The sequence below is a fragment of the Hyperolius riggenbachi genome, chromosome 3, assembly GCF_040937935.1.
Source record: "Hyperolius riggenbachi isolate aHypRig1 chromosome 3, aHypRig1.pri, whole genome shotgun sequence".
In the NCBI taxonomy this organism is placed as follows: Eukaryota; Metazoa; Chordata; class Amphibia; order Anura; family Hyperoliidae; genus Hyperolius; species Hyperolius riggenbachi.
Window position 1 is genome coordinate 423,969,588 of NC_090648.1, and position 27,208 is coordinate 423,996,795.

Genomic DNA, 27,208 nt, shown 5'->3' on the forward strand with positions numbered 1-27,208 from the left:
TTAGGTAGCTGCCACCAGTATAGATTAGATAGGTAACTGCCCCCAGTATAGATTAGATAGGTTGCTGCCCCCAGTATAGATTAGATAGGTAGGTGGCCCCCAGTATAGATTAGATAGGTAGGTGGCCCGCAGTATAGATTAGATAGGTAGGTGGCCCGCAGTATAGATTAGATACGTAGGTGGCCCGCAGTATAAATTAGATAGGTAGGTGGCCCGCAGTATAAATTAGATAGGTAGCTGCCCCCAGTATAGGTTAGATAGGTAGCTGCCCCCAGTATAGGTTAGAAAGGTAGCTGCCCCCAGTATAGATTAGATAGGTAGCTGCCCCCAGTATAGATTAGATAGGTAGCTGCCCCCCAGTATAGATTAGATAGGTAGCTGCCCCTAAGTATAAATTAGATAGGTAGCTGCCCCCCAGTATAGGTTAGATAGGTAGGTGACCCCAGTATAGATTACATAGGTAGCTGCCCCCCCAGTATAGGTTAGATAGGTAGGTGCCCCCAGTATAGATTAGATAGGTAGCTGCCCCCCCCCCCCCCCAGTATAGGTTAGATAGGTAGGTGCCCCCAGTATAGATTAGATAGGTAGCTGCCCCCCAGTATAGGTTAGATAGGTAGCTGCCCCCCAGTATAGGTTAGATAGGTAGGTGACCCCAGTATAGATTAGATAGGTAGCTGCCCCCCCAGTATAGGTTAGATAGGTAGGTGCCCCCAGTATAGATTAGATAGGTAGCTGCCCCCCCCAGTATAGGTTAGATAGGTAGGTGCCCCTAGTATAGATTAGATAGGTAGCTGCCCCCCCCCCCCCCCCAGTATAGGTTAGATAGGTAGGTGCCCCCAGTATAGATTAGATAGGTAGCTGCCCCCCCAGTATAGATTAGATAGGTAGGTGCCCCCAGTATAGATTAGATAGGTAGCTGCCCCCCCAGTATTGGTTAGATAGGTTAGATAGGTAGGTGCCCCCAGTATAGAGTAGGTAGGTAGGTAGGTGCCCCCTCATACTGGAGGGGGAGCCGCGGGGAGGGCAGCCCGACCTCTCCCTCCCTTCCTCTCCGGGCACTCTCCCTGCTCTGCTCCCCCCTCCGATGCACACTACAGCAGAGCCAGAGAGAACAACTCACCTCCCTCGCTGGTTCCGATCACGGCGCCTCTCACTTCCCGCTGGTCGCCTCTTCTACATTAGTTACTGATGCACACTAAACTTCCTGCTTAACAGGAAGTTTAGTGTGTATCAGTAAATAATGTAGAAGAGGCGACCAGCGGGAAGTGAGAGGCGCCGGCGATCGGAACCAGGGAGGTGAGTTGTTCTCTCTGGCTCTGCTGCAGTGTGCATCGGAGGGGGGAGCAGGGAGAGTGCCCGGAAAGGAAGGGAGGGAGAGGTCGGGCTGCCCTCCCCGCGGCTCCCCCTCCATCACGGTGGCTGGCTGCACGGGCATCATGTTTGCCCCTTATCACGGCACCAGGGGGCGGAGCTTCCATGCGGCAGGAGCGCCCCCTGGAAGCCGGCGCCCTGAGCGATCGCACCGGTCGCTCAGGTCAAAGGCCGGCCCTGTTTGTATGCGTTTTAAATTTTAAGATTTTCATGACACTTCCTCTTTAATAAAATTAAGCAATTCCTCTATAATACCATCCTGACAATTTAACCAAACCAAATCAAACCTAGCCTCCCTTCTATAGGATAACCCTTTGCTCATTCCAAACTCCACTTGTTAATCTTAACTGATAAAATGAATTTTTACACAACCTTCTCCAAACCCTCATTGATAAAGCGGGATTGTCAGCCACAAAACCAAATTCTATTTAACCACTTCCATGCCCGCAGTCTCTGCCCCTTTGAGGACCAGAGACTGCTGGTACCGAAAAACCCTGCCTTATGACGAATCGCCGCACATACCTGCCGCTCTCGCCGGTCACGACACTGCCCCATCGCCACAGGCTCCTCTCTCTGCTGTCTTTATGACGGCAGAGTGCTGACAGCCGGTCAGGAGCCGCTTTCATTGGCTCCTGACACTATCTATCAATGGGAGCCAATGTGATTGGCTCTCTGTGATCACGCGGTCAGGACCCAATGGAAGCGGCTTCTGACCTGCTTACAAAGCTCTGCTGTCTTATAGAAGGCAGAGTAAGTGAATTGCGGCAGGTGCACAGCGGCGAGATCAGCGGTATCGGCAGTAACGTAAAGAGTGTTACGTTGAATCTACGTTCAGTCAGAGCACCACCTGCTGGACGTAGATTCGTACAGCGTCGGCCCGGAACCAGTTAAACACTGCAGTGTGTAATATCCTTCCAGAAATCTCTCTTTGCAAGTACAAGCTCTCCAATCTATTCAGAAATCTCTCTCTGGGCCCTTTTCCACTAGCAATCACAATCACAAACGCCAGCGATTGCGATTTTTCATTAATTCTGTTATGCGATTGCAATTTTTAATTTGCATTGCATTATCACTCTAAAAATCGCTCCAGAAAGTGGTTGCGATTTGCGATTTCCAAATCGAATCACTATAGTGGAAAATACTTTTTTTTTTTTTTTTTTACTGATTCAAAAATCACTAGCGATTTGCAATTTTGCAATTTAGCTGTGCAGTGGAAAAGGCCTCTTGTGTTTATATTTTCTCAGTCCCCAGGCTCTTTTCTGCACCATTGCCAATGACCCTCCCACCTTCCTGCTTCTCACTGATTGGCTGAGCAGACTGCTGCCTAGCTGAAACATTATCCTCTGCTCACTCCTGTTTACAAGCAAGGCTGAGGGGACTCAGCGATCAGAGGAGAAAAGAAAAAAGTTAAGGGAAGAAATGGGATTTAGCCTCAAACTGTGAGCAAAAGACATGGTTTCCACCAGGAACAGAATTCTCTCCATTTACTATATATAATTCACTTAAATCAAAAAGTGGACAGTACAATATATGTGTTAGGTAAGTAGATCAAGTATTTATCTACTTATATATGTGTTTTTTCCCTGGCAGAGTATGGCTAATTCTCCTGCTTTAACCTCCCTGGCGGTAAGCCCGACCTACACTCGGGCTAGCCGCCGGAGAGGATACCATGGCCCCCGGAGGATTTCTTTTTAATAAAATTTGATTTATATGCTCTCCCCCGATCGCTGCCGTTATACGTACCCCCCAGGGATCCCGCGATGGTGCAGCCTCCCAATCACCTCCAGGCTTCGCTATGGGGAGGATCGGGACTGAGCATGACGTCATGACGTCGATGACGTCAGACGTCGTCTCCGACTGAAGCTAAATGGTGAAGCTGCGGCTCTCGCGGGATCCCGGATGAGTAAATATTGTCGGCGGTGTTCGGGGGGATCAGAGCGGTGCCTGGGGACTTGAGGGCCATAGTTAGCTAGCGAAGTGCTAGCTTAAGCATTTAAATCAAATTGTATTTTAAAAAATCCTCCCGCGGACGCAGCCTCTGAAACTGCGTACCGCCAGGGAGGTTAAAGAGAACTGAAACTGGAGAAGGATATGGATTTTTCCTTTTAAAAAAATACTGGTTGCCTGACTCTCCTGCTGATCCTGTGTGTCTAATACTACTTTCAGTCACATCCCCTCAACAAGCATGCAGATCAGGTGCTCTGACTGAAGTCAGACTGGATTAGCTGCATGCTTGTTTCAGGTCTGTGATTCAGCCACTACTGCAGCTAAAGAGATCAGCAGGTCTGCCAGGCAACCGGTATTGTTTAAAAGGAAACATCTATATCCCTCTCAGTTTAGGTTCCCTTTAAAGCAAAAGTTAATTAAAGTAAATTAAAAGTCAAAGTAAACCTACACAAGTCATACTTACCTCCTGTGTAGTCTTCTCCAGAATATCTTTCTCCACTCCCGTTCCCTGTTCGTCCACTGTGATCGCTGGAATTCGCCATCCTCCTTTTTAAGAATGGCAATGACCCTGTACCAGCTTCCGGGTAAGCACACTGTTAAACTGTAATATCGTGCACTTGAGCCGTAGGGAAACATGGACAATGCCCACTTGAGCCATAGGGAAACATGGACATTACCTTGCACATCAGTTGTCTTTTCGGTTTTAACAGTATCTTTTCAGTATCCGTAGTTTCAGTTGCTGCACATCTCGTGTTTTCACAGCATAGACAATTGCCTTCAGATGACGGTGTGGTATATGGGGTGCAAAGATAGTGGGGCCATTCTTCATCAATGGAAACCTCAAAGCCACTGGATATGCGAAACTGATACATGATGATGTGTTTCCCTCTTTATGCACTGAAGCTGGCACGTTCCCTGAATTTTTCCAGCAAGATGGTGCTCCACCACATTATAGGTGGCAGGTCCGAGCATTCCTAGATGAACAGTTTCCTGGAAAGTGGATTGGTCGTCGTGGGCCAGTTGAATGGCCCCCAAGGTCTCCCGATCTGACCCCCTTAGACTTTTATATTTGGGGTCATCTGAAGGCAATTGTCTATGCTGTGAAGATACGAGATGTGCAGCACCTGAAACTACGGATACTGGAAGCCTGTGCTAGCATTTCTCCTGCGGTGTTGCTATCAGTGTGTGAGGAGTGGGAGAAGAGGGTAGCATAGTGTAACGATCGGTGTCAGCACACAGAGACAATCTGATTATTGGTGATCTGCAGTATCACCAAGAATACAGATATATACCTGATTATTGATGATCTGCAGAATCACCAATAATACAAGTATAACTAACCCCTGGACACCTGATAAAGTGTAAGTGTTTGGTGCAACAATATATGAGCCTGGACCACCTTGAGGAGCAGGTGACCCTAGACCGTATAACGAGTATCTCCTAGTCAGGGTTGGAGATAACCAGAGAGCCAGTGATTCCCTGAACTGCTGGGAGTCAGACTCTACTGCAGTCAAAGGACTCCTATGAGATAGAGTCCCTGGTTGGATTGCAGAGAGGTCCCTCTGAGGGACAGGGAGTCCCTGCAGCTACTGGACACCCCACCGGGGGGGTGTCACAGTTAGTACATATGGACTGAACACCCAAGGAGTGAGTGACAGCTAGAAGGGTCGGCCAGGCTGGGTCGGCAACACACGAGCAGATAAGGTACAGAGACAGAAGGCTGATTCGGTAACCAGGGACAGGCAGGGTTGGCAACAGGTAATCAGATATGCGTAGGTACCGAATCAGAGAGCAGGAGAAGGGTCAAGAGAGCAATAGGTCATAACAGATATCAAGCAGAAGCCTAGTCTAGAGTGTGAGGTCCGTGGTCTCAACACCCAGGAACTGGTCTAAAGAATAACACAGCAATGACACAGTATCCCTAATCTTGGGTGTGAGGTCCGTGGTCTCTAAACCCTGGAACTGGTCTAAAGTATAACACAGTAATAACACAGTAATCTGGCTAAGTGTGAATTCCCAGGTCCACCTGGTTCTAACACACTGAGGGATCTGACTATGGTCTGAGTGCTAACACATAAGCATTTGCAACGGCAGACAACCAGCAACTGACAGGCAAGAAGTATATATAGCAGAGCGCTCCTCAGCGCCGCCCAGTCCCATTCAGCCAATCACCTACTGCGCTGGGATCAGCTGATCGTCCTGATCAGCTGATCCCTCTCCTATTGGCATAAAGGGCCTGCCTGATAGCGTAGCTCTCCATCTGTGTGCACTACTAGGCTCAGACAAACCAGACGCATGCTGCTGCGGAGAAACCGCTGGTCTGAACGCGGAACCAGCCGCCTCGCTGTCAGACTGCGCAGCGGTGTCTCCGCAATCCATTACAGTACCCCCCCCGAGGAGTGGACTCCGGACACTTCCCACCAGGCTTCCCAGGATGTAAGTCATGAAACTCCTTTTTTAATTCCTCCGCATGCATGCGACAATCTGGCACCCAAGATCTTTCCTCTATGCCATATCCTTTCCAGTAGACCAGATACTGCACAGAATTCTGCACTAAGTGAGAGTCCAGAATCTCTTCAATATCATACTCTGGTTGGTCATCCACCAACACAGGGGGGGGGGGGGGGGGGGAGAGGAATCCACGTGTACTGCTGGCTTCAAAAGAGACACATGGAATGATCTCACACCTCTCATACTGGCTGGGAGATCAAACGCGTAAGTGACATTATTGATTTTCTTGGACACTGGAAATGGTCCTATAAATCTAGGGCCCAGTTTGGGTGACAGTTGCTTCAAGGCCAAATGTCGAGTGGATACCCACACCAAATCTCCTGGAGAGAACTTCCACTCTACGGACCGTCTTTTATCTGCCTTTTTTTTTCTGTGTTTGGAAAGCTTTCCCCAGATTCCTCTTAACCATTCCCTAAATCTCCTTTAGAGCCCTCTGCCAATCTTCCAGAGCTGGGAACGGTGTAGATGCGACCGGCAAAGAAGCAAACTTAGGTGATCTTCCTGACACTACCTGGAATGGGGAAAACCTAGAAGAGGAGCTTTTCAGGTTGTTGTGCGCAAATTCTGCAAACGGCAAGAATTTTACCCAAACGGATTGCGCATCAGCAACATAACACCTGAGGAACTGTTCCAGGGATTGGTTAACTCTCTTGGTCTGGCCGTTGGTCTGTGGGTGGTAGCCTGATGAAAATGCAAGATCCATGTCTAACTGATGGCAGAAGGCTTTCCAAAACTTTGAAACAAATTGGACTCCCCGATCTGACACTACATTCTCCGGAATGCCATGCAGCCGGAAAATGTGCTGAAGAGATCAGCCAATTCCTGGGCCGAGGGGAGTCCTTTCAAAGGGACAAAATGACCCATCTTACTGAATCCGTCCACTACCACCCAATTGACCGTCTTGCCCTCAGACCGAGGGAGCTCACCCACAAAATCCATGGAGACAAGGGTCCATGGTTCACTTGCAAGGGCTGTAAGGTGCCAACAGGGGCCTGACGAGAGGGTTTACTCCTTGCACACACTGCACACTCTCTTACAAACTCCTTACAATCTGTTGCCAATGTAGGCCACCACGCACATCTGGCCAGTAAATCCTGAGTTCTGGTGGCCCCGGGATGACCAGCATTCTTGTGGGAATGAAACAGTTGCAAGAGTTGTAAACGGAAAGGCAGTGGTACAAACATGACCCCATCAGGCTTCCCCTCTGGAACATCCTGTTGGTAAGGACTCAGAGTGACTGTCCAATCTCAGTGGCTGCCGGAACTACCTTCTGAGGTAGAATGGTCTCAGGGGCTGAGGGCTGTACTGTCTCAGGTTCAAAACACCTGGATAAGGCATCGGCTATGATGTTTTTACTACCAGGGGTATACGTAATTACAAATCTGAATCTTGCAAAGAACAGGGACCACCGGGCCTGGCGGGGGCTAAGTCTCTTAGCACCCTCTATGTACTCCAGATTCTTATGATCTGTATAAACTGTGATAGTGTGTTCTGCACCTTCTAGCCAGTGTCGCCATTCCTCAAAAGCTAACTTGATGGCCAAAAGCTCCCGGTTGCCTATGTCGTAGTTTTTCTCTGCGGGTGAAAATCTACAAGAAAAGTAGGCACATGGGTGGAGTTTGCCCTGCAAGCCTGACCTCTGAGACGATACAGCTCCCACCCCCACCTCTGAAGCATCAACCTCCACAATAAAGGGAAAGGTGACATCAAAATGTCTCAATATAGGTGCGGAACAGAACAGTTTCTTTAGTGTGGAAAAAGCCGCATGAGCCTCTGTTGACCAGTGATGAGTATCAGCCCCTTTTTTGGTGAGACTGGTGAGGGGCGAGATGATGGTAGAGTACCCCTTTATAAACCTTCTGTAGTAGTTGGCAAAGCCCAGAAATCTCTGGAGCTCCTTCAGTCCAACAGGCTGAGGCCACTCCAGGACAGCGGAAACCTTCCCTGGATCCATTGAGAGGCCAAAGGTGGAGATAATGTACCCCAAGAAGGCAACCGAGGTTACTTCGAAGAGGCATTTCTCCAGTTTGGCATAAAGCAGATTCTGTCTTAACTTTTCTAGCACAAACTTAACATGCCTGCGGTGTTCAGAAAGATTGGACGAAAAGATCAATATATCATCCAGATAGACTAGGACGAACTTCCCCAACACCTCCCTGAATACCTTGTTAATTAACTCCTGGAAGACAGCCCGAGCGTTACACAACCCGAAGGGCATCACTAGGTACTCATAATGCCCGTCGGGCGTGTTAAAGGCTGTCTTCCATTCGTCACCATCTCTATTACGCACCAGATTGTATGCACCTCTCAGATCTAGCTTTGAGAAAATCTTGCCGTTGGTCACCTGAGTGAACAAATCGTCAATTAAAGGTAAAGGGTAGCGATTTTTCACCGTGATCTTATTTAGGCCTCTATAATCAATGCAAGGACGAAGGCCTCCATCTTTTTTCTTTACAAAAAAGAATCCTGCCCCTGCTGGTGAACGGGAGGGACGGATGAACCCTTTAGCCAAGTTTTCTCTGATGTATTTTTGCATAGCTAGTTTCTCAGGCCCAGACAGATTATAAAGGTGACCCCTGGGAGGCATACAACCAGATCTCAAATCAATGGGACAATCGAAGGTACGGTGGGGGGGAAGTTTATCTGCCGACTTGGGACAGAAGACGCCAGCAAATTCTGCGTATTGTTTTGGCAAACCTTCAACCTAAATGCTGGTATTACCCACGGTTACTTTTGCTAAACAATGATGATAACAATGGGTCGACCAGCTCGTTAGCTGACCTGAAACCCAGTCTATCTGAGGGGAGTGAAGTTGTAACCAGGGCATGCCAAGAATGACGGTGGAGGTTGCCATACGCAAGACCAGAAATTGCAGATTCTCCTCATGCAGTACCCCAACACTGAACCTTAAATTCGGAGTACGGGACAGAGGATGTCTACTTTGCAGAGGAGAGTCATCTACAGCAGTGACCAAAATCGGTTGGTCCAATGGGAGTATAGGAATTCCCAATTTTTTTGCAAAGTCGTAATCTATAAAGTTAGCCGCTGAACCAGAGTCAACGAAAGCTTCAGTGGTAACAGTCTGACCCTTCCATGTCACTGAACAGGGAAGGAGCAAACGATTGTTGTCTAGAGATAAAGACTGCGCGCCTAGGGTATTACCTCTGACTACACCTAGGCGGCAGCGTTTCCCGACTTCTTGGGGCAATTCTGCACTCTATGGCCCTCCTTTGCACAGTATAAACAGAGCTGTTCTGTTTTCCTTTGATTCCTCTCCATCCGTGTCAACCTGGAATAACGAATTTGCATTGGTTCTGGCGGACGTGAGACGGGTGGAGGAGAGGCGTAATAGACATATCTGACCACGTTCTTACCACGGGTTTGCTTCTGATACCGTAAACGGCGATCAACCCGTACTGCTAAAGAGATTGCCTCATCAATAGTTTTTGGTTCAGGGTGTCCCAACATCAACTCTGAAACTGCGTCTGACAACCCTGATAAAAAACAATCTAACAGTGCAAAAGCCCCCCACCTAGCTGACACAGACCACTTTCTGAATTCAGCTGCATAGACTTCTACTGGATCCTTGCCTTGACGTAAGGTTTTTAGCTTCCGCTCAGCAGTAGAGGCAATGTCTGGATCGTCATAAATTATGGCCATGGACTTAAAAAATTCCTCTACTGATGTCAGCGCCTCGTGCCCTGTCTGCAGGCTATATGCCCAAGTTTGAGCATCTCCTGACAGCAGGGTCTTAATAAATGTAATTCTCTGTGCCTCTGTTCCTGACAAGTTAGGTCTCAGTTCAAAATACGACATTATACAATTCTTAAAATTCTGAAAGTCAGATCTTTGACCAGAAAACCTTTCGGGTACAGAAATACGTAAGTCTGTAACTGGAGGAGATCGCACTGAATTTACAGCCGTCTGAAGGACCTGTAAGGACCCAGATAAAGCAGAGATCTGGGCCTGCTGACCGTCCAACACTCTGATGAAATTTTCCACCGAGGTGGTGAGTGTATCAAGACGGCTGTTAAGTACATCAATTTTGTTTTTCAGGTCTGCCATTCTGTAACAATCGGTGTCAGCACACAGAGAGAATCTGATTATTGGTGATCTGCAGTATCACCAAGAATACAGATATATACCTGATTATTGATGATCTGCAGAATCACCAATAATACAAGTATAACTAACCTCTGGACACCTGATAAAGTGTAAGTGTTTGGTGCAACAATATATGAGCCTGGACCACCTGAGGAGCAGGTGACCCTAGACCGTATAACGAGTATCTCCTAGTCAGGGTTGGAGATAACCAGAGAGCCAGTGATTCCCTGAACTGCTGGGAGTCAGACTCTACTGCAGTCAAAGGACTCCTATGAGATAGAGTCCCTGACTGAATTGCAGAGAGGTCCCTCTGAGGGACAGGGAGTCCCTGCAGCTACTGGACACCCCACCGGGGGGTGTCACAGGTAGTACAGATGGACTGGAAGGGATCATTGCTAGAAGAAAATGGTGAGTTTCTGAGAGGTACTGACAGTACTGACAGAGTTAAGTATGTGATATTCATTTGCAGGTACATCATGTTTTTTTTTTTGTTTTTTTTATAATTTTACTCGGTTCAGGTTCCCATTAATGTCTAGCCCTAATCCAGCCACTCTTGCCCACACACACACACCACCACCACCACCACCAAATACCCTAAAGCGCTGTCATTTTAGCAATGTAATAGTTACATGGCAATGTCAAATTTTACCCTGATAGGCTGAAATCCCACCTAAAGTAAACATGCAAGTTTTTGTGCATGTACACCAATACTAAAATCCTAATTTACCACGTACAGGTTTGGTACACATTTTCTAGCCAGACAGTGAAGCAAGAGTCTGTCTATCTGGAACTGAAACTACTGTCCCTAATTAGCAGAGAAGACCCTAAATACCATGGACAGACTAGAGTTCATTTTAGGTCATTTTCAATATCTGCTCATAGCTTCTCTTTTACAGAAAATATGCATAAAAAAATCTCTACGCCATAAAGCGCAAAACGGTTCCATTTCCTAATGCCTAATTACCGTTTAAAGTCAATTTCTACGTTTTCGCGCTCTTTCAGACCTAATTTTCTACACCCACCCGACATGCTTTGCGTAGGGAGAAAGATAATTATGAGAAAATCATAGTGATTTTGTTTCCCCTTTTGTGACAATCTGTTTTAATTACCTGCGCCGTGCGCTTAATAGTTTTCTATACGTGCACCTTCAAGGCTTCGGTGCTCGCGCTCTCCAGCAGGTGTTTGCTCACCCCTCATCTCCGTCATAAATAATGAAAACGCACATTTAATCAGGCACGCACCACTACAAGCGCTTTAAACGCCGCTCGCCTCCCTCGCCCGCCCCTAAATCTCGCAATTCAGGTCGTCGATTCCGCTAGAGTACGCCATTCGCTTCTATCGGTGCCTAATTGATAGTCCATGTGGATATAATGTTATCACTGTCAAGCTATTGAAATGCAACACCTACGCTGCAGCGAATAAATCACCCAGCGCCTTTAACGCGCAGGCAAATGAGTACTACATTACTGAGCAGAGGAGACCATTAATCACGCCGTTATAAACAATAAATAAGGACGGTGGACCCATCAATCTTCGCCGCCGTCTCTTGGCTCCTATTACGTACAGACACGCGCCATGGGCTTCAAATTAATGTTGAAACTGATATGAAAAAAATAACAGCAAAATAAATAAAAAAATAAATAAATAGTAAAATCCAAAATAAAGAAAGGTCCCCTGCGCTGTAAGCTTAATGATGGAAACAAAGAAATATGTAAAAAAAAAATGGACAAATAAAATTATAAGAGCGCCTTCGAAGCAGAACTTTTGCCAAAAAATAAATCTAAAGATGAACTCTAACAACACAGCTACTGCAAGCTTTTTAATCCAGCACTAACTTTATCACTGTTTAGGACACCTAAGTGATAATGGGGTTGATTCACTATAACAAATAACGTGCCTTATCAGAGTTAACTTGCCTTATCAGAGTAGCATAGCGAGCGCTACAAACTTATGCCTGCTAATTGGCAATGATGAGAGACCCACTCATCCTGCCCTGAGCCCCTGTGGGTTCCTTTACTTTAAAAGCACTTTATCCCCACACTTTGATTCAGGGCTGTGGAGTCGGTACAAAAATCCTCTGACTTCGACTCCTCGGGTTGGTATTCCACCGACTCCTCTAATTTGCATATTACAATTTTGTTGATTGAAAGTATGTAACATGAAATGCATCTCTTAACTGCCAACGCTTAGGAATTTTAAAAGACAACTGAACTGAGAGAGATATGGAGGCTGCCATATGTATTCCCTTTTATCCAGCTGATCTTCTGCCTCTAATACTTTTAGTCATAGACTTAGGCCTTCATATGACGTGGTAACATGCAAGAACGGTAGAAGGGTATAGACAGCCCTTCTGTCGTTCACATCAAATGCGCTGCGCAGAAGTACGATGCGCTATGATGCGCTTGCGTACTGCTGCATGCATTCTGCCCGCAAGCGCAGAGCTGACCTATTCACTGTCAATGGATGGGATCAGCAGTGCAGCGGGTAGCGGCGCAGATGCCGTGCGATAGTACGGCCATCTGCGCTGCATAGATGTGAACGAGGCCTAAAACTAGTCCTTGGTAAGAGTACTTGTAGAAGGTACAGACAGGAACAAAGAACATCTATCAGGCCCTAGGCAATGTAACTGTGGGTACATGTAAGAGTGATGTGCAGGTATTCTGCAGGAGAATGAGGGGATTCTTCCTCCATTACACATTCTTCATGTACAATCTGAACTAGCTTTATGGTTGATAGACAACACCTCTGTGTTTAACCTTCTTAGCGGTAGCCCCGTGCTGGACACGGGGTAAGCCGCCGGAGGGTGCCGCTCAGGCCCTGCTGGGCCGATTTGCATAATTTTTTTTTTTGCTGGACGCAGCTAGCACTTTGCTAGCTGCGCCAGCACACTGATCGCCGCCGGCTCGCGCCCGATCGCCGCTATCTGTTGCGGCGCGCGCCCCCCCCCCCAGACCCCGTGCGCTGCCTGGCCAATCAGTGCCAGGCAGCACCGAGGGGTGGATCGGGACTCCCAATGACGTCCCGACATCGCTGACGTCGTCATCCCGCCCCGTCGCCATGGCGACGGGGGAAGCCCTCCAGGGAATCACGTTCTTTGAACGGGATTTCCTGATCGGAGATCGCCGAAGGCAATCGAAGCGGGCGGGGGGATGCCGCTGAGCAGCGGCTATCATGTAGCGAGCCCTGGGCTCGCTACATGATTAAAAAAAAAAAAAAAAAACTACTGCGCTGCCCCCTGGCGGAATTTTTCATACCGCCAGGGGGGTTAATGTGCATAACATTCTCAGTGGATTCCCTGAAGCTCTGTGCAGAGTGCATATGTAGAGTATAGTACTACTGTGTAACTTAAAGTAAACCTAAAGCCCCATCTACACCATACAATTTTTTGTCCGATTCAAATCAATTTGATTCATTGATTCAATTCAATCCGACATGTCCAATCAGGATTTGATTCGATTCAATTTGCCATTGTTTTGCCTCCCGCTCGAACATGTCGGATTGAATCAAATCCAATCAATGAATCAAATCAAATCGGACAAAAAATTGTATGGTGTAGATGGGGCTTTAGACAGATGAAAATTGTATACAGTACATACCTGGGGCTTCCTCCAGCCCACTTCAGGCTAATCAGTCCCTCACTGTCCTCCCCCGCCACCTGGATCTTCTGCTATGGGTCCAGGTACTTGAGCCAGTCAGCCGGTGCGCATGCACACACTCCGCTGCCAGGAACGTACTATACCTGCGCAGCACTATTGCGCAGATGCAGAATGCTCCTGGCTGTGGAAGCGGCACACGGCCGGACTGCGCTGACTGGCTGAATTACTGAGACTCTTAGCAGAAGATCAAGGTGGTGGAAGAGGACAGCGAGGGACTGATTAGCCTGAAGGGGGCTGGAGGAAGCCCCAGGTATGTACCGTATACAACTTTCATCTGTCTAAAGCCCCATCTACACCATACAATTGTTTGTCCGATTTGATTCATTGATTCGATTTAATTCAATCCGACATGTCCGATCGGGATTCGATTCGATTCAATTTGCCATTACAAAACAATGGCAAATTGAATCGGATCGAATCCCGATTGGACATGTCAGATTGAATCAAATCAATGAATCTAACTGATTTGAATCGAATCAGACAAAAAATTGTATGGTGTAGATGGGGCTTTAGGTTTATTTCAAGTTACACAGTAGTACTATACTCTATATATGCACTATTGCGCAGATGCAGAACGCTCCTGGCTGTGGAAGCGGCACACGGCCGGACTGCGCTGACGGGCTGAATTACCGAGACTTATAGCAGAAGATCAAGGTGAGGGAGAAGGACAGCGAGGGGCTGATTAGCCTGAAGGGGGCTGGAGGAAGCCCCAGGTATGTATCAAACATTTCTTGTCATCAGTCTCAGGTACACTTTAATTCGTGGTCACCAAACCAAATTTTAACATCATATCAAAAAGGAGTGCATGAATTTGCATAAACCAGCATCAACGCAGAATTATTTGCATCTCCTTGACCATCTCTATTAGTGATGTTATTTAGTATATATAAAAGATTCCTGTGTACACATCATATATACAGTCACAATCAGATATGTATATCTGACTTTAAAAATACGCGGACTGCTTTATTGAAGCAGCACAAGTAACTATTTTTGATTGGTTTATTTAATTTTTGTGGGCTAAGCACAGCTATTACTGTATATATAATTTATAATGACTATTATCTGAGAAATAGAACATTTTATCATATTTTCTATTATAATTACAGTTTCAATACATTAGGAGTTGGAGCATTCTTTTCCGACTCCGAATCCAGGTACCCAAAAATTGCTCTGACTCTGACTCCTCGACTCTGACTCCACAGCCCTGCTTTGATTGGCCCAATAGGCAGCATGTCACTTGACAGGAAACTTGACAGGCAGCCTATTGGGCCAATCAAAGTATGGGGATAATGTCCTTTAAAGTGTAACTGTCGGGCATAAAATCAAAAATCAATGCTTTATTTTTATCTGGTAAACAAGTAATAAGGATGCTAATCAGGCAATCCAAAAATTAAAATCACTATTATTTTTCTTGCTGATAAATGATCATTCCCCAGTTTACCTGACTCTTATTTGGTACGTTGCCGCACAAAGGAAGTTGCAGAGCATGCTGGGTTGTCCTTTTGTGCTTCTGTACATTAGTTTAGTCTGAGGGGGAATAAAGAAGCAAAAAAAGACAACCCAGTATGCCCTTTTTGAGGCAACATACCAAATAAGAGTCAGGTAAACTGGGGAATGATCATTTATAAACAAGAAAAGTAATAGAGATTTTAACTTTTGGATTGCCTGGTTAGCATGCTTCTTACTTGTTTACCAGATATAAAGAAGTAATTTTTGATTTTATGCCCGACAGTTACACTTTAAAGTGATTGGACCCGCAGGGGCTCAGGGCAGGATGAGTGGAGCTCTCGTCATTGCCAATTAGCAGGCATAAGTTAGTAGCACTCGATGTGCTACTCTGATAAGGCATGTTAACTCTGATAAGGCACGCTATTTGTTATAGTGACTCAACCCCAATGTGTGTTTTTTTCCAAGACAAATTGAACTTTATTTAGGCATTTTTTTTATAAGTTTCCAAACACATTATAGTTTTAAAGTAAAGAGTGCTATTGTAAATAAAAATTATGAATTGTGTTCAGCCATTTATCCTGTTTATTACAACACTGGATAATTTCAGTCTTTCTGTTAGGCTTTCTATATAGCAAACATTATTCTAGTTTCATTACTTTGCATTTATGTGCATATAAAACATAAGCAATCCAAAGTGCTGATAATAACTAACAAGTCCCTTGCGCTATGCGGTCGGGACAGACAATGAGCTAATAACTCATAGTTGATGCAAATTTTATGCAGCTTAAAAATGGCCTAATCAAATGCAACACCTGCTTCATTTGACAGGTCCATTTGCAAGCTTTATATTTTTGCACAAGCTATATTTGCATAAAATTAGCAAAACACTTGTATCATCTCAAAATTATTTGCATCACATTGAGCAACCTACTGTGCAGCTAATTCTTAAGTCCTGCAACAAGGTGGACATTTCAGGTCAGTCTCATAGCAACAGGACTCTGAAGTACACTGAGTACTGATGCTAATGCTTATTGTCCATTTTGGAAATTCTTAGCTCCGATTTGAAAAAAAAAAAGATAATTTCTAATGACATTAAAGAGAACCCGAGACAGGTGAAGGAGAAAAAAAAAACGGATACTTCAGAATCGCTTTTATCAGAATCGCTTTTATTCGCCGAGTGCGCTGTTGGCACCCCCGGAATTGGTTGTGGTACACATGACAATGGTGGAGAGCAAAAAGACATAAAACATAAATACATGCATTTACAGGTATATCAGCATAGCATAGGTGCAGAGTGCATTGTTACAGGCGGGGGCTAGAGTCAGTCAGTGTTGGCGACTGGAGAACTGAGTTGTACATGGGCTAAGCTTGAGGGGACCAGATGGGAGAAGTGTTTGGAGGGAGTGTTCAGCAGTAGGAGTGCCTGGGGAAAAAAGGTGTTTCTACGACTCGTGGTTCTGGAGCGGACTACTCTGAAGCGGTGGCCCGATTGGAGGGGCTCAAAGAAGTGGCTTCCCGGGTGGGAGAGGTCTTGAGAGATCCTGCTGGCTCTTTTCATCATTCTGGCAGCGTGGAGGAGATCGAGAGGGGGCAGGGTCGTGCCTAAGACCTTTTCCGCAGCGCTAATTACTCTCTGAAGTTTGTACTTGTCTCTAGCGTTGGCCCCCGTATACCAGACAATGATGGAGGAGCAGAGGATGGACTCAACTGTTGCGGAGTAGAAACTGGTGAGCAGAACACGCGGGATGCCAAATTTCTTCAACTGGTGCAGGAAAAATAGCCTCCGCTGGGCATTCTTCTGGATTCTGGTGGTATTTTGCCCCCATCTTAGGTCACTGGTGATGGTGGTGCCCAGGAACCGAACACTTGGTGCCCTGGAGATTTCAGTCTCCTCAATGAGGACTGGTGGGAGGGCGGGAGGGAGTTTTCTGAAGTCTACAATTAGTTCGACAGTCTTGGATGCATTGAGGAGGAGATTGTTTTCCTTGCACCAGTTACAGATCCTCTCAATCTCACTGCGGTAGGCCTGCTCTTTGTTGCTGCTGATGAGACCGATGATGGTTGTGTCATCCGTGAATTTGATGATCTTAACGGAGTCAGCAGTTGAGGTGCAATTGTTGGTGTAAAGGGAGAACAGAAGTGGGGACAGTACACACCCCTGCGGTGCCCCTATGTTGGTGGTTCTCACACTGGAGGAGCAGTTACCGAGCTTGACTTGCTGTGTTCTGTTCGTGAGAAAGTCCCCAACACACCTGCAGAGGGATGGGTCGACCTCAAATTGCGCAAGGTTGTTGAGCAGAATGTTCGGGCGAATGGTGTTGAAGGCCGAGCTAATGTCCAAGAGCAGGATTCTGGCATAGGAACCAGGTCTGTCGAGATGCTCTGTGGTGTACGCCAGGCTGACATTGATGGCATCCTCAACTGACCTGTTCGCCCTATACGCAAATTGATGAGGATCGAGGAGGGCATCGGTGGAGCTCTTTAGGACAGTAAGAACTAGTCGCTCGAGGACCTTCATGATGATGGGAGTGAGGGCTACGGGTCTGAAGTTGTTGAGTTCAGTGTTTCCTGGTTTCTTGGGGACTGGGATAATTGTAGACCTTTTGAAGCAAGGGGGAACCCTGCCTTCTGCTAGGGACCTATTGTAGATGGAGGTAAGGATGGGAGCTTGATGGACTGCAGAGGTTTTTAGACACATTGATGACATGCCATCCGGGCCTGCAGCTTTTCTGCGGTTGAGTTTGCGGAGTTGACGCAGTACATCCTCTTCCTGGACTTTAATAGACGCTGAAGCATCGTCATGCCCCCGTGGGATGGGTGGAGGGGGGGGATATCCTTTGATGTGGTGAGGTGCTCGAACCTACAATAAAACTCAAGACACAAACGTGACCGTTAACAAGCATACATTACCGAGCATGCATAAGCTCAAAAACCATGCATGCCCAGTAAAAGGAATTGCGTGTGACCCCCTTTCCTTCTCTCCAAATGATATTAAATAAAAAATACCATTAGTAGAGAATGAGCATAGACCCAGTAAGTCTCTAGCTCTTTGTAGTTGTAGTTGTCTATTCCCCAACAACTCTATATTGAACCAACTGAACAAGCAATAGGGATGGTCCCTATTGGAGAGCACTACAGGAAGAAACTGAGGGCACTGGAAACTAGTGCAGTACGTGAAAGCAATGGAGGGCACTATATGGGTCATGAGACACTGCATGGAATTGTGGAGGGCAGTACCTGGGGAAAATGGCAGCCACTACACGTAACAACCGAGGGAACAGCTGGGGATGGCAGTATGTAGGAGCAATGGTGGCCACTACAGGGAGCAACTGAGGGGTAGGGAGGGCAAAAAATGTTGGCAATGGTGTCCATTAAAGAAGGAAGACTCAACTGGGGGTGAGGGAGACAATGGAGGGCATTATAGGAATTCTACTTAACTTTTATTATTACTATTTGGGAGAGCAAATGACTTAAAGTGTATTTCAATTGCACTTCCAGCCACAGAGATAAAACATTATTTTTTTGCATGTGGCAATGCTGAAATCCAATAGCCTCATCTTTTTTCCTTTTCTTTTATTATATTGAGAAATGTTGATCCTCCAATCGCTGTAGGAGTGTCCCCTGCCTATGTCTTGATCTTTTGCTCTGCTCCTTTACAAAATATTAGGTTAGAGGGTTGCCCTGCTCACTTCACCTTTGATTCATTTTCTTCTGCCTCTTTTCTCTTTGACTGCAGAACTGGCCACATCCAGGGCCAGCTTGGTTCTTATCCCAAAACTACAAAGTCCACAGAAACATCTCTTTACACAGGCTTCTCCTTGGTGTCATGAACAGATAATTGGTGGAGCATGACCTGCTTTTTGTAATATTTTTCTATTCTCCAGCTATCCAAGAGAAATCTGTAGAACGGCCCATACACTTTGAGGGCCCAGTTTTGTCTCCTTCAAACATATCCACAAGCTCCTGAGAAACATCTCTCTGCACAGACTACCCGTCACGGTCATGAATGGGTATCGATATGTTTTTTTTTTCTGAAGTCTTGATCATTCTCCAGTTATCCAAGAAAAATGTGCAGTACCCTCCTTACATTTTAATGCTCAGGGTCCAGTTCTGCCTTCTTCAAACTTATGCACAAACTACAAACTCCTGAGAAACTTCTCTCCGCACAGGTCAGGTAATGGATAATTGCCTGAGTAGCCACGTGGTTTCCTGCAGGCTTGATCATTCTCCAATACATTTAATAGCGGCGTGACCCTTTGCATTCAGAGGTTTGAGGTCTCCACATGGGGCTTTTGTGCTAGTTAAGGATAGAATTGATACAGAAGGTAGCTGCGGTGTCTGGTCATTAAATTGCGGAATACAAAGCACCGCGTGGAGGAAAGCAGTAAGGAGGAGGGAAGGCTTGCATAGGGCGCCCCCCGCTGGGCTGTGATTAGTGTGAGCGCAGAGTGGCTTAAAAAGTCAGTAACCGCTGTGACCCGTGCCTGCAAGAATTCCCGCTGCCCGACCGGATAATAGATGTTCAGTCAAAGAGTGCTGCAGAATACGATGTACTGAAAGCACAGAGAGCGCCCAGGGCGTACAAAAATGTAAAATGCACCAGAACAAAAAGGCGGCCAGGAATATCAGGCTTCACGTTCCAGTGACAACTTTTTTCATTCAGTCGCATGGAATTTATGGTATGTTTTAGAGAAGAAAACTATCACAGGGCTGGCCAACAGAAAGTGAATATCTGATGGAAAAATACACAGCCAGAGGTCATCGTCAGCTGAAATCTATTGAACATTAAAATGAAAGTAAGCTCCAGAGTTTACCTATTGGTCCGTGAATATGTTTATCAGTCTAAAGGTGTTTATAGTTAATAAATGTATGATGGCTGAAATGGTCATCGGTGATAGGTCCAGAGATCAGACTGATATCTGTATAACAAGTGCAGTCACCATTCGTCCATAACATGTGCAGTCACCATTCCCCCCAGAACATGTGCAGTCACCATTCCCCCCATAACATGTGCAGCCCCCAGTCCTCCCATAATGCGTGCAGCCACCATTCCCCCATAACACAAGCAGCCACCATTCCCCCCATAACATGTGCAGCCCCCTTTTCCCCCACAACACGTGCAGCCACCATTCCCCCCCCCCCCCCTCATAACAAGTACAGGCACAATTCTTACCATAACACATGCAGCCACCATTGCCCTCCATAACAAGTGCAGGCACCATTCCTCCCATAACACGTGCAGCCCCCAGTCCTCCCATTACACATGCAGCCACCATTCCTCCCATAACAAGTGCAGCCACCAATCCTCCCATAACACATGCAGCCACCATTCCTCCCATAACACATGCAGCCACCATTCCCCCCCCCCCATAACACGTGCAGCCACCTTTCGCCCCCTTAACACGTGCAGCCATCATCCTCCCCCATAACACAAGCAGGCGCCATTCCCCCCACAACACAAGCAGCCACCATTCCCCCCAGAACATGTGCAGTCACCATTCCCCCATAACATGAGCAGCCACCATTTCCCCCATAACATGAGCAGACTCCTTTCCCCCATAACATGTGCAGCCACCATTTCCCCCATAACACGTGCAGCCACCATTCCCCCCCATAACACTTGCAGATACCAGCGACAGAAGTTGTGGCCACCGTCCTATGGGCCCATTCACACCTAAAATCGCTAAACGCTAGCGATTAGCATTTTGCGTGGGTGATTTTTCCACAATTTAACGTGAAAAAATCACTTGACAAATTCGCGTTTTTGGAGCGATCACGATTTGCACTTCTCTGAAGGCTAATCGTGATTGCTCCAGAATCGCGGCAAAACTGCTGCAGGCAACGCATTTGTAATTGGCGCTAATCTCAAAACACTCACGATCGGCGCCAATCGCGGCAGTGAGAACACTGCCACAGGGTAACAAAGCACTAGCGCTTTAAAAAGCGATAGCGCTTTAGCGATTAGCGGGAATCGCCCGCTAATCGCTTAGGTGTAAATGGGCCCTATTATATCTATTTTTAGGAGACAGTACATCATATATTTGTGCTTGTTGCCCGTAGAACCAGTAATTGTTCTAGTTTGATCTGCAAACCAGCACTGTGACAGTTGCAAACAGAAAAACAATTTCAGGGGAACCAACAGTCACTTCCACATACACTGAGGAAGGGAGATGCAAGGGACAGGCTTCCATTGCCCATTTACACCAAGGTAGATATTTAAATTATGAATTACAAAGGCTACAGTTCACAAATCGAAATAGTAAGAACACAGCAGACAAGTCCTTAGCGTCATTCTTATTGTGTGTCTGTACACATATTTAACTTTTTAAACACATTTCTAAAGCAGGTCAGCTTTGAACCATAAGGTGCCAACAACAGGCATTGCTTATGCAAGGTCAGAGTCAGTATTGGCTTAAGACAGCTCAGGCTGTAAGGTAATGTTTATTCCAAGTGGACTGTGATGAATCACCAGCCGTGACCGTAGAGGTGGAAGTAAAAGTGTCACTTCCAAGATGGTTGTCAGCGATCGTGGGCGTTAATGCGACCAGGGAGTACTCAGTGTTCCGAGATGGCGGATATGCCTGAGGAGGAGAGTGGCAGTAACGGAATATATCTGCGCACTGTGGTCTGCCTCTGTTCGAGGGTGGTCAAGGTTAGGTGATTACACCTAGGAGTGTGTTTGGGGGATCTGTAGATCAGCCATGCTTAGGATTCTGTACAGAACATTGTAAGTCTGTGTGAGTAGTGTACACAGCAGATGCATCAAACTCAGGAAAAGTATAGCATTACCTTCCTGAAACACAAGGCAAAGGCAAGTCAATGATTTTTGCCTAGCTGATTCATGCAGATCTTTTCAACGCTTCTCTTCTAGGCCAATCATGCATCCAATATGCAATATTATAAATTTGCAATGAAAATCCAGAAGACTTCTTGATTTAATCTCGATTTTAAAATACTTGCATGTCACCCAGTGAAAACGAATTAAAGGATGAGGTTGTCCCTGCTTGAAAACTGTACCTGGAACATGTTCACGTTGCTTCTAAAGAGCTTAACCACTTGAGGACCACAGGTTTACACCCCCTTAGTGACCAGGCAATTTTACACAATTCAGCACTCTGCAGCTTTATGATGATTGATATGATTCATGAATGATTCATGCTTCCTTTTCTTGTCCCTAACAGGGCTGTCTTTTGGTGGTCTCTGATCGCTGCTGCAATCGTGATTGCGGCTGGCAGGCTGATCACGAAGCTCCGCGTCTCTGCAGGGAACGATCACGCATGCACGCGCATTCCCTGCTAAACTACGCCCCCAGTACTTGACGCCAATCGGCATTAGGCGGTCCTGGGGCTGCCACCCTCCCTAGGCATTTCGGGAGGGGGTTGAAGGGAACTTGAAGTGGGTAAAATAAACACACGATGTACCTGTAAATGAATGTTACATACTTACCTCAGAAGCTCACTGTTTTATTTTAACAACGATCTCTTCCAATTCTGACAAGATCTTGTCAGAACTGAAAGCCTTAGAGCCCTTTTACACTATATCAGTTGCTGTCAGTTATAACTGAAAGGACAACTGATGTGCAAGGTAATGTCCATGTTTCAAGAGGCTCTGTTGCAGGTTAACAAAGTGCTTACCCGGAAGCTGTTACAGGGTCGTCACCATTTTTAAAATGGAGGATGGATAATTCCATCAATCACAGTAGACAAACAGAACTCGGGAGAGGAGAAAAAGATTGATGAGGCGGGTGGGAAATATGTCATGTGTACGTTTATTAAGACTTATTATTCAATCCAGGTTTGCTTTAACTGATTGGAAATTGTCCCTCTGAACTGTTAAACCTTCCTGTGCAAATCAATTTGAAAAAATAAAAAAGTCAGATACTTACCTGTGGAGAGGATCCTAAAGAGCCTTACCGTTCATCCCTCGGTGTCCTGGTTGCCGTGCTGTCACCTTCGTTTGAATTTGCTGGCTCCGCGAGCCCTCGTAAGGCATCGGAAGCACGCGTGTCCCAAAGCGCTCCCCAAGACAGGCAGCTTGAGCATGTTCATGCATGCACTGTACGAAGCCGCCCCTCTTCAGGAGTGCTTGGGGACACAAGTGCTCCCGAAGCCTTCCATGGGCTCATGGAGGTGTATTTGACCAGTTGGTTGAATGGTCAAATACAACTCTAACAAGGGTGAAAGCACTAGAACGAGGGGAACAAGAAGGGACAGGGAAAGCTCCCCCTCACCATAGGTAAGTATTTTTTTTTCACTTCAGTTTAACTTTAATATATCCTGGTGAATTTAATTCTGTGTAGTATATAACCAACTTGTTTATGTTTGGAGGAGATCCTGAAATAGTGATTTTGAATAAATGCTGGGGCACACAAAAAAATATTTTAAGGCTGGTGCACACCTCGAATTTTAACTGTCCAATGACTGGCTAATTTTACCACTTCCATGTAGTATAGCTAAGTACATACATGAAATCAGCCCTGGTGGACGATAAATAACACCTTGGCTGAGAAGCTTGTGTACAGCATCCGTCCAATGTCTGCTAAAGATCCACCATGCTGGATCTTTAGAGATCCCAAATGCCTGAGCACTGCCCTGTTCTCCCAATTCCCCTGCTTGCAGGAATCCATTCTGTCGTACGTTACTCATTCTCTTTCTGACCCCCTCCCTAGCAAGAGACATGTTGCTAGCCTGGAGGCTAGTGGCTCATCTGTACAGCATCGGCAAAGCACTGTCGCCCAAAGGAGCGTGTACCGTTCCCTGCCGGGTGACAGAAATCCCTTGGTGTGTGTACAAGAGGCTTAAAGGGAAACTGAGATATGAAATATAGGTGTATTTATACTTACCTGGGGCTTCCTCCAGCCCCATGTGAGTCCCGGGCTCCCTTGCTGTCTTCCCGGCTGCTTTGTTGTTCCAGGATCATGTCCGCTATCTTCTTCAGCTGAGGTGTTCTGTGTCTGCGCGGCCTGCCCATGGGCCCCCCGTCACGCTACCTTGGCTGGGATCGTTTTCCGCCTACGCAGTAGCATTGCAGCTGGGCAGGCGCAGAACACCATGACTGATACTGGAGGCAATCCTGGGACAATGGAGCGGCAGGGGAGGACAACCCATGATCCTCATGGTGCTGGAGGAAGCCCCAGGTATGTGTAAATTAGGTACAGTGTACCGTCTCAGGTACACTTTAAGAGAGCTAACCTACACAATCTGTTCATAATGTTCTAAATCTGTTGGCCCCCATACTACATGGAATAAAGCAGGCCAATCAGAATTGGATGGGTGTATCACTCCTAATCAATGAGCAACCTTATCAAAAGGATCAGAATTGAAGAGAGATGGATAGCAGTGCAAGAGAGAAAAGGTGAGAGTGGAAGGTAGGATTAGGAAACAAAAGGGACAATGAGAGGGATGGGGAAGGAAGAGTGTAACAAATACGGGGTAAGCACAGTAGGAAGGGGGTTACTTGGAGCGTGTAGAAGGCTGGGAGACAGATTGGGCGGGGGGGGGGGGGGGGGGGGGCAAGGGAAAGGTGAAGATTAGAAAAAAAAACTTACTACATTTATTTTGCTTCCAAGTTTCTTCTTTGCAGCACTACACTGACTACTGCATTACCGATGCGCTAAGAACAGTAACCAAGCAATAACTTCCATCTCCCCTGACATTAGGAAAGTGATTTGTGTTCTGATTCCATATGTTCAATCCAGTCTTTTCATTACAATAAACAAGAAATGTGACAGACAGTCTATATTAAGAATGCTTACAAAAAACTCCAAGGCAATAAACAAAGTTCTGCATGATACCTGAATACAGTTCATATGGAGGAGCATCCTCTGATTCATCGTAAGGGTCCTCCTCCTGCACATCAAAGCAAACATGGACACTGTGAGTGAATAATTCCCACTAGCAATGCACAACATAACTTATTCTGTGATCTTATCATTTCTCCACAGTCCACCAATCAGCAGCAATGGCCTGGCTGACAAACTGCAGAGATATCTGTGATGGATGGCTGCAATGCTGCTGTCCATAAACGCTGAACTCCAAGCACAGCTTATCTTTCAAATATGTTCCTGTTTTCTGTATTACAAAAAGAACAAATTAAAAGGGAAATAATCTGTCTATGAAAATGGATGAAAAAATACTTTTGCCTTGCACAAAGTACCCACAGGTTGGGTTCACTCGGGGGCTACAATCGATCCATGCCACATAATCAGGGCCGGCCTTACCATGAAGCCGTCTGAATCATATGATTCAGATGGCAAAATGTAGGGGTTGATGCCTAGTCCTCCCCTCTTTTGCACTGCAGCTTATCACTGTGCAGTATTTCTCTGTAGGCCCCCGATGTCATATGGCATGAATTGAGATTCTACGGAGGGACACAGTCATACAGCCCAGCTGTGCCCCGAAGTGGGAGGGGGGGGGGGCTATGGGAGGGCAGCAAGAGGGGGAGAGCCCAGCAGCACCTAGTGTCCCCACCCAGCATTGCCCTCCCACCCTACCCAGCAGCACCCAGTGTCACCTTCTCGACCCGCAGCTCCCAGTGTCACCCTCCCAACCCACCCAGCAACACACAGTGTCACCCTCCTACCCTACCCAGCAGACAGCACAGAGTGTCACCCTTTCTACCACCAGCACCCAGTGGAAAGAACGTTTAATGCATATATGTCTGTGGTTACATTTGCTGCATTCCATATACTGTATGTGCATTTCTGATTTGTGGGACGTAACATTTACCACATTTCACATGTTTTCTGCATTTCATGTGTGGGAGTTTGCTGCATTTTAACATGTGGGAGGTAATGTTTGCCACATTTCAGAATCCGAATCAGAATTTATTTTGCCACATACAATGTGAGTTGTACCCGGAATTGGTTTTGGCACAACAGGGTCGGTGGTGGTACATACAGTAGTAGATACATACAGCATATACAGGCATATACAGTAGATACATACAGGCATATACAGTAGATACATACAGTAGGAACAGTGAAAACACAGGCATAGAAATAAAGCATAGAGAGACGTATACGTAAAAGAGCCCGGGGAAAGGACCAGGGGGGGTAATCCGATGCCGTCCAAGGCACTCAAAACGCTTTGCAGCAATACTTTGAATCAGATGCCGCCCAGTCTAACCCAAGGAGAGAGACAGAGAGAGGAGAGGAAAGAGAAAGAGAGAAAGTGAAAAAGACAGTGAAAAGGACAGTGATAGAGAGAGAGTCCCCCTAGGATTGCGGCGCAACCTGGTCGGTTGGTGTCCGTTTTTGTCCCACTGGCTGGCTTTGTCCGCTGCAGAGCTTGGTACCCAAAGTGGCTGAGGTCGATGCATGGCTTCTGTGATGCAGTTTCCATAACTTCCATGCAGGGCTGGGTTAGACCTACGGCTAGGGCTAGTCCTGTGCTGGGTCTGTAGCTCGGTGGAGTGCTGCTTGGTGGAGTGCATTGGCCTAGCCCAGGGAAAGATCGAAGCTCCAGGCAGAAGACTCCAGGATTTCAACTGGGGGAGTGTGCAGGCAGCAGCAGCATGAGTGGGAGGTAACATTTGCTGCATTTTAACACATGAAGGAGGTAAAGTGTTCATGTTTGCTGCATTTCATGTGTCAAAGGTAACATTTACCGCTTTTATTACTTGATGGTCATAATGGCTGCATTTGCTACTTTGTGGTCATTGTTACAGCATTTGGTATTTTGAGGGCTCATGGTTACTAAATGGTATGCTAATAAATCGACCAAAAGAAACAGAACAGGAAAATGTATCTATTTCACTGACCACTTTATTAGGTATGACTTGCTAGTACTTAGTTCGACCCCTTTTTGGACTTCAGACCTGCTACAGTCGTCTCCTGCTCAGTGACGTGCTAACTGCTGGTCAGGAAGTACGTCACCTCAATGATCTTAATCTGCGCATGCATGCTATATTGTTTCCATCTTTAAAGATTGTTCGTGTTGGCATTAATTCTCATAGACACATGCGAAGCACGGTACCACGCACTGCAGCCTCTGCTTCGCCCAGACCACTTCCACTGGATCACATTGAACCACGAGTACTGTGGCCTGCCTTATAGACTTTCATGGCCTTTGCGATGAGCTGCGTCAGGGGAGCATACCGTGATGCAAGGAGGGTTGGTTAGTGTTAGAGTGTTAGGGTTCAGTAGAGGAGGGCTTGTGTGAGAATAG

The 27,208-nt window shown here is 46.5% G+C and overlaps 1 protein-coding gene across 3 annotated transcripts in view; it reads right to left on the reverse strand.

Annotated features, from left to right (window-relative positions):
• The window catches only part of AGBL3 (AGBL carboxypeptidase 3), a 357,981-nt gene that overhangs the window by 189,350 nt on the left and 141,423 nt on the right, over positions 1-27,208 (reverse strand). For all 3 annotated transcript variants that reach the window (XM_068277556.1, XM_068277557.1, XM_068277555.1), the window contains exon 3: positions 24,835-24,889. In XM_068277556.1, the coding sequence (XP_068133657.1) occupies positions 24,835-24,889 (55 nt within the window). The remainder of the gene's footprint in view (positions 1-24,834; positions 24,890-27,208) is intronic.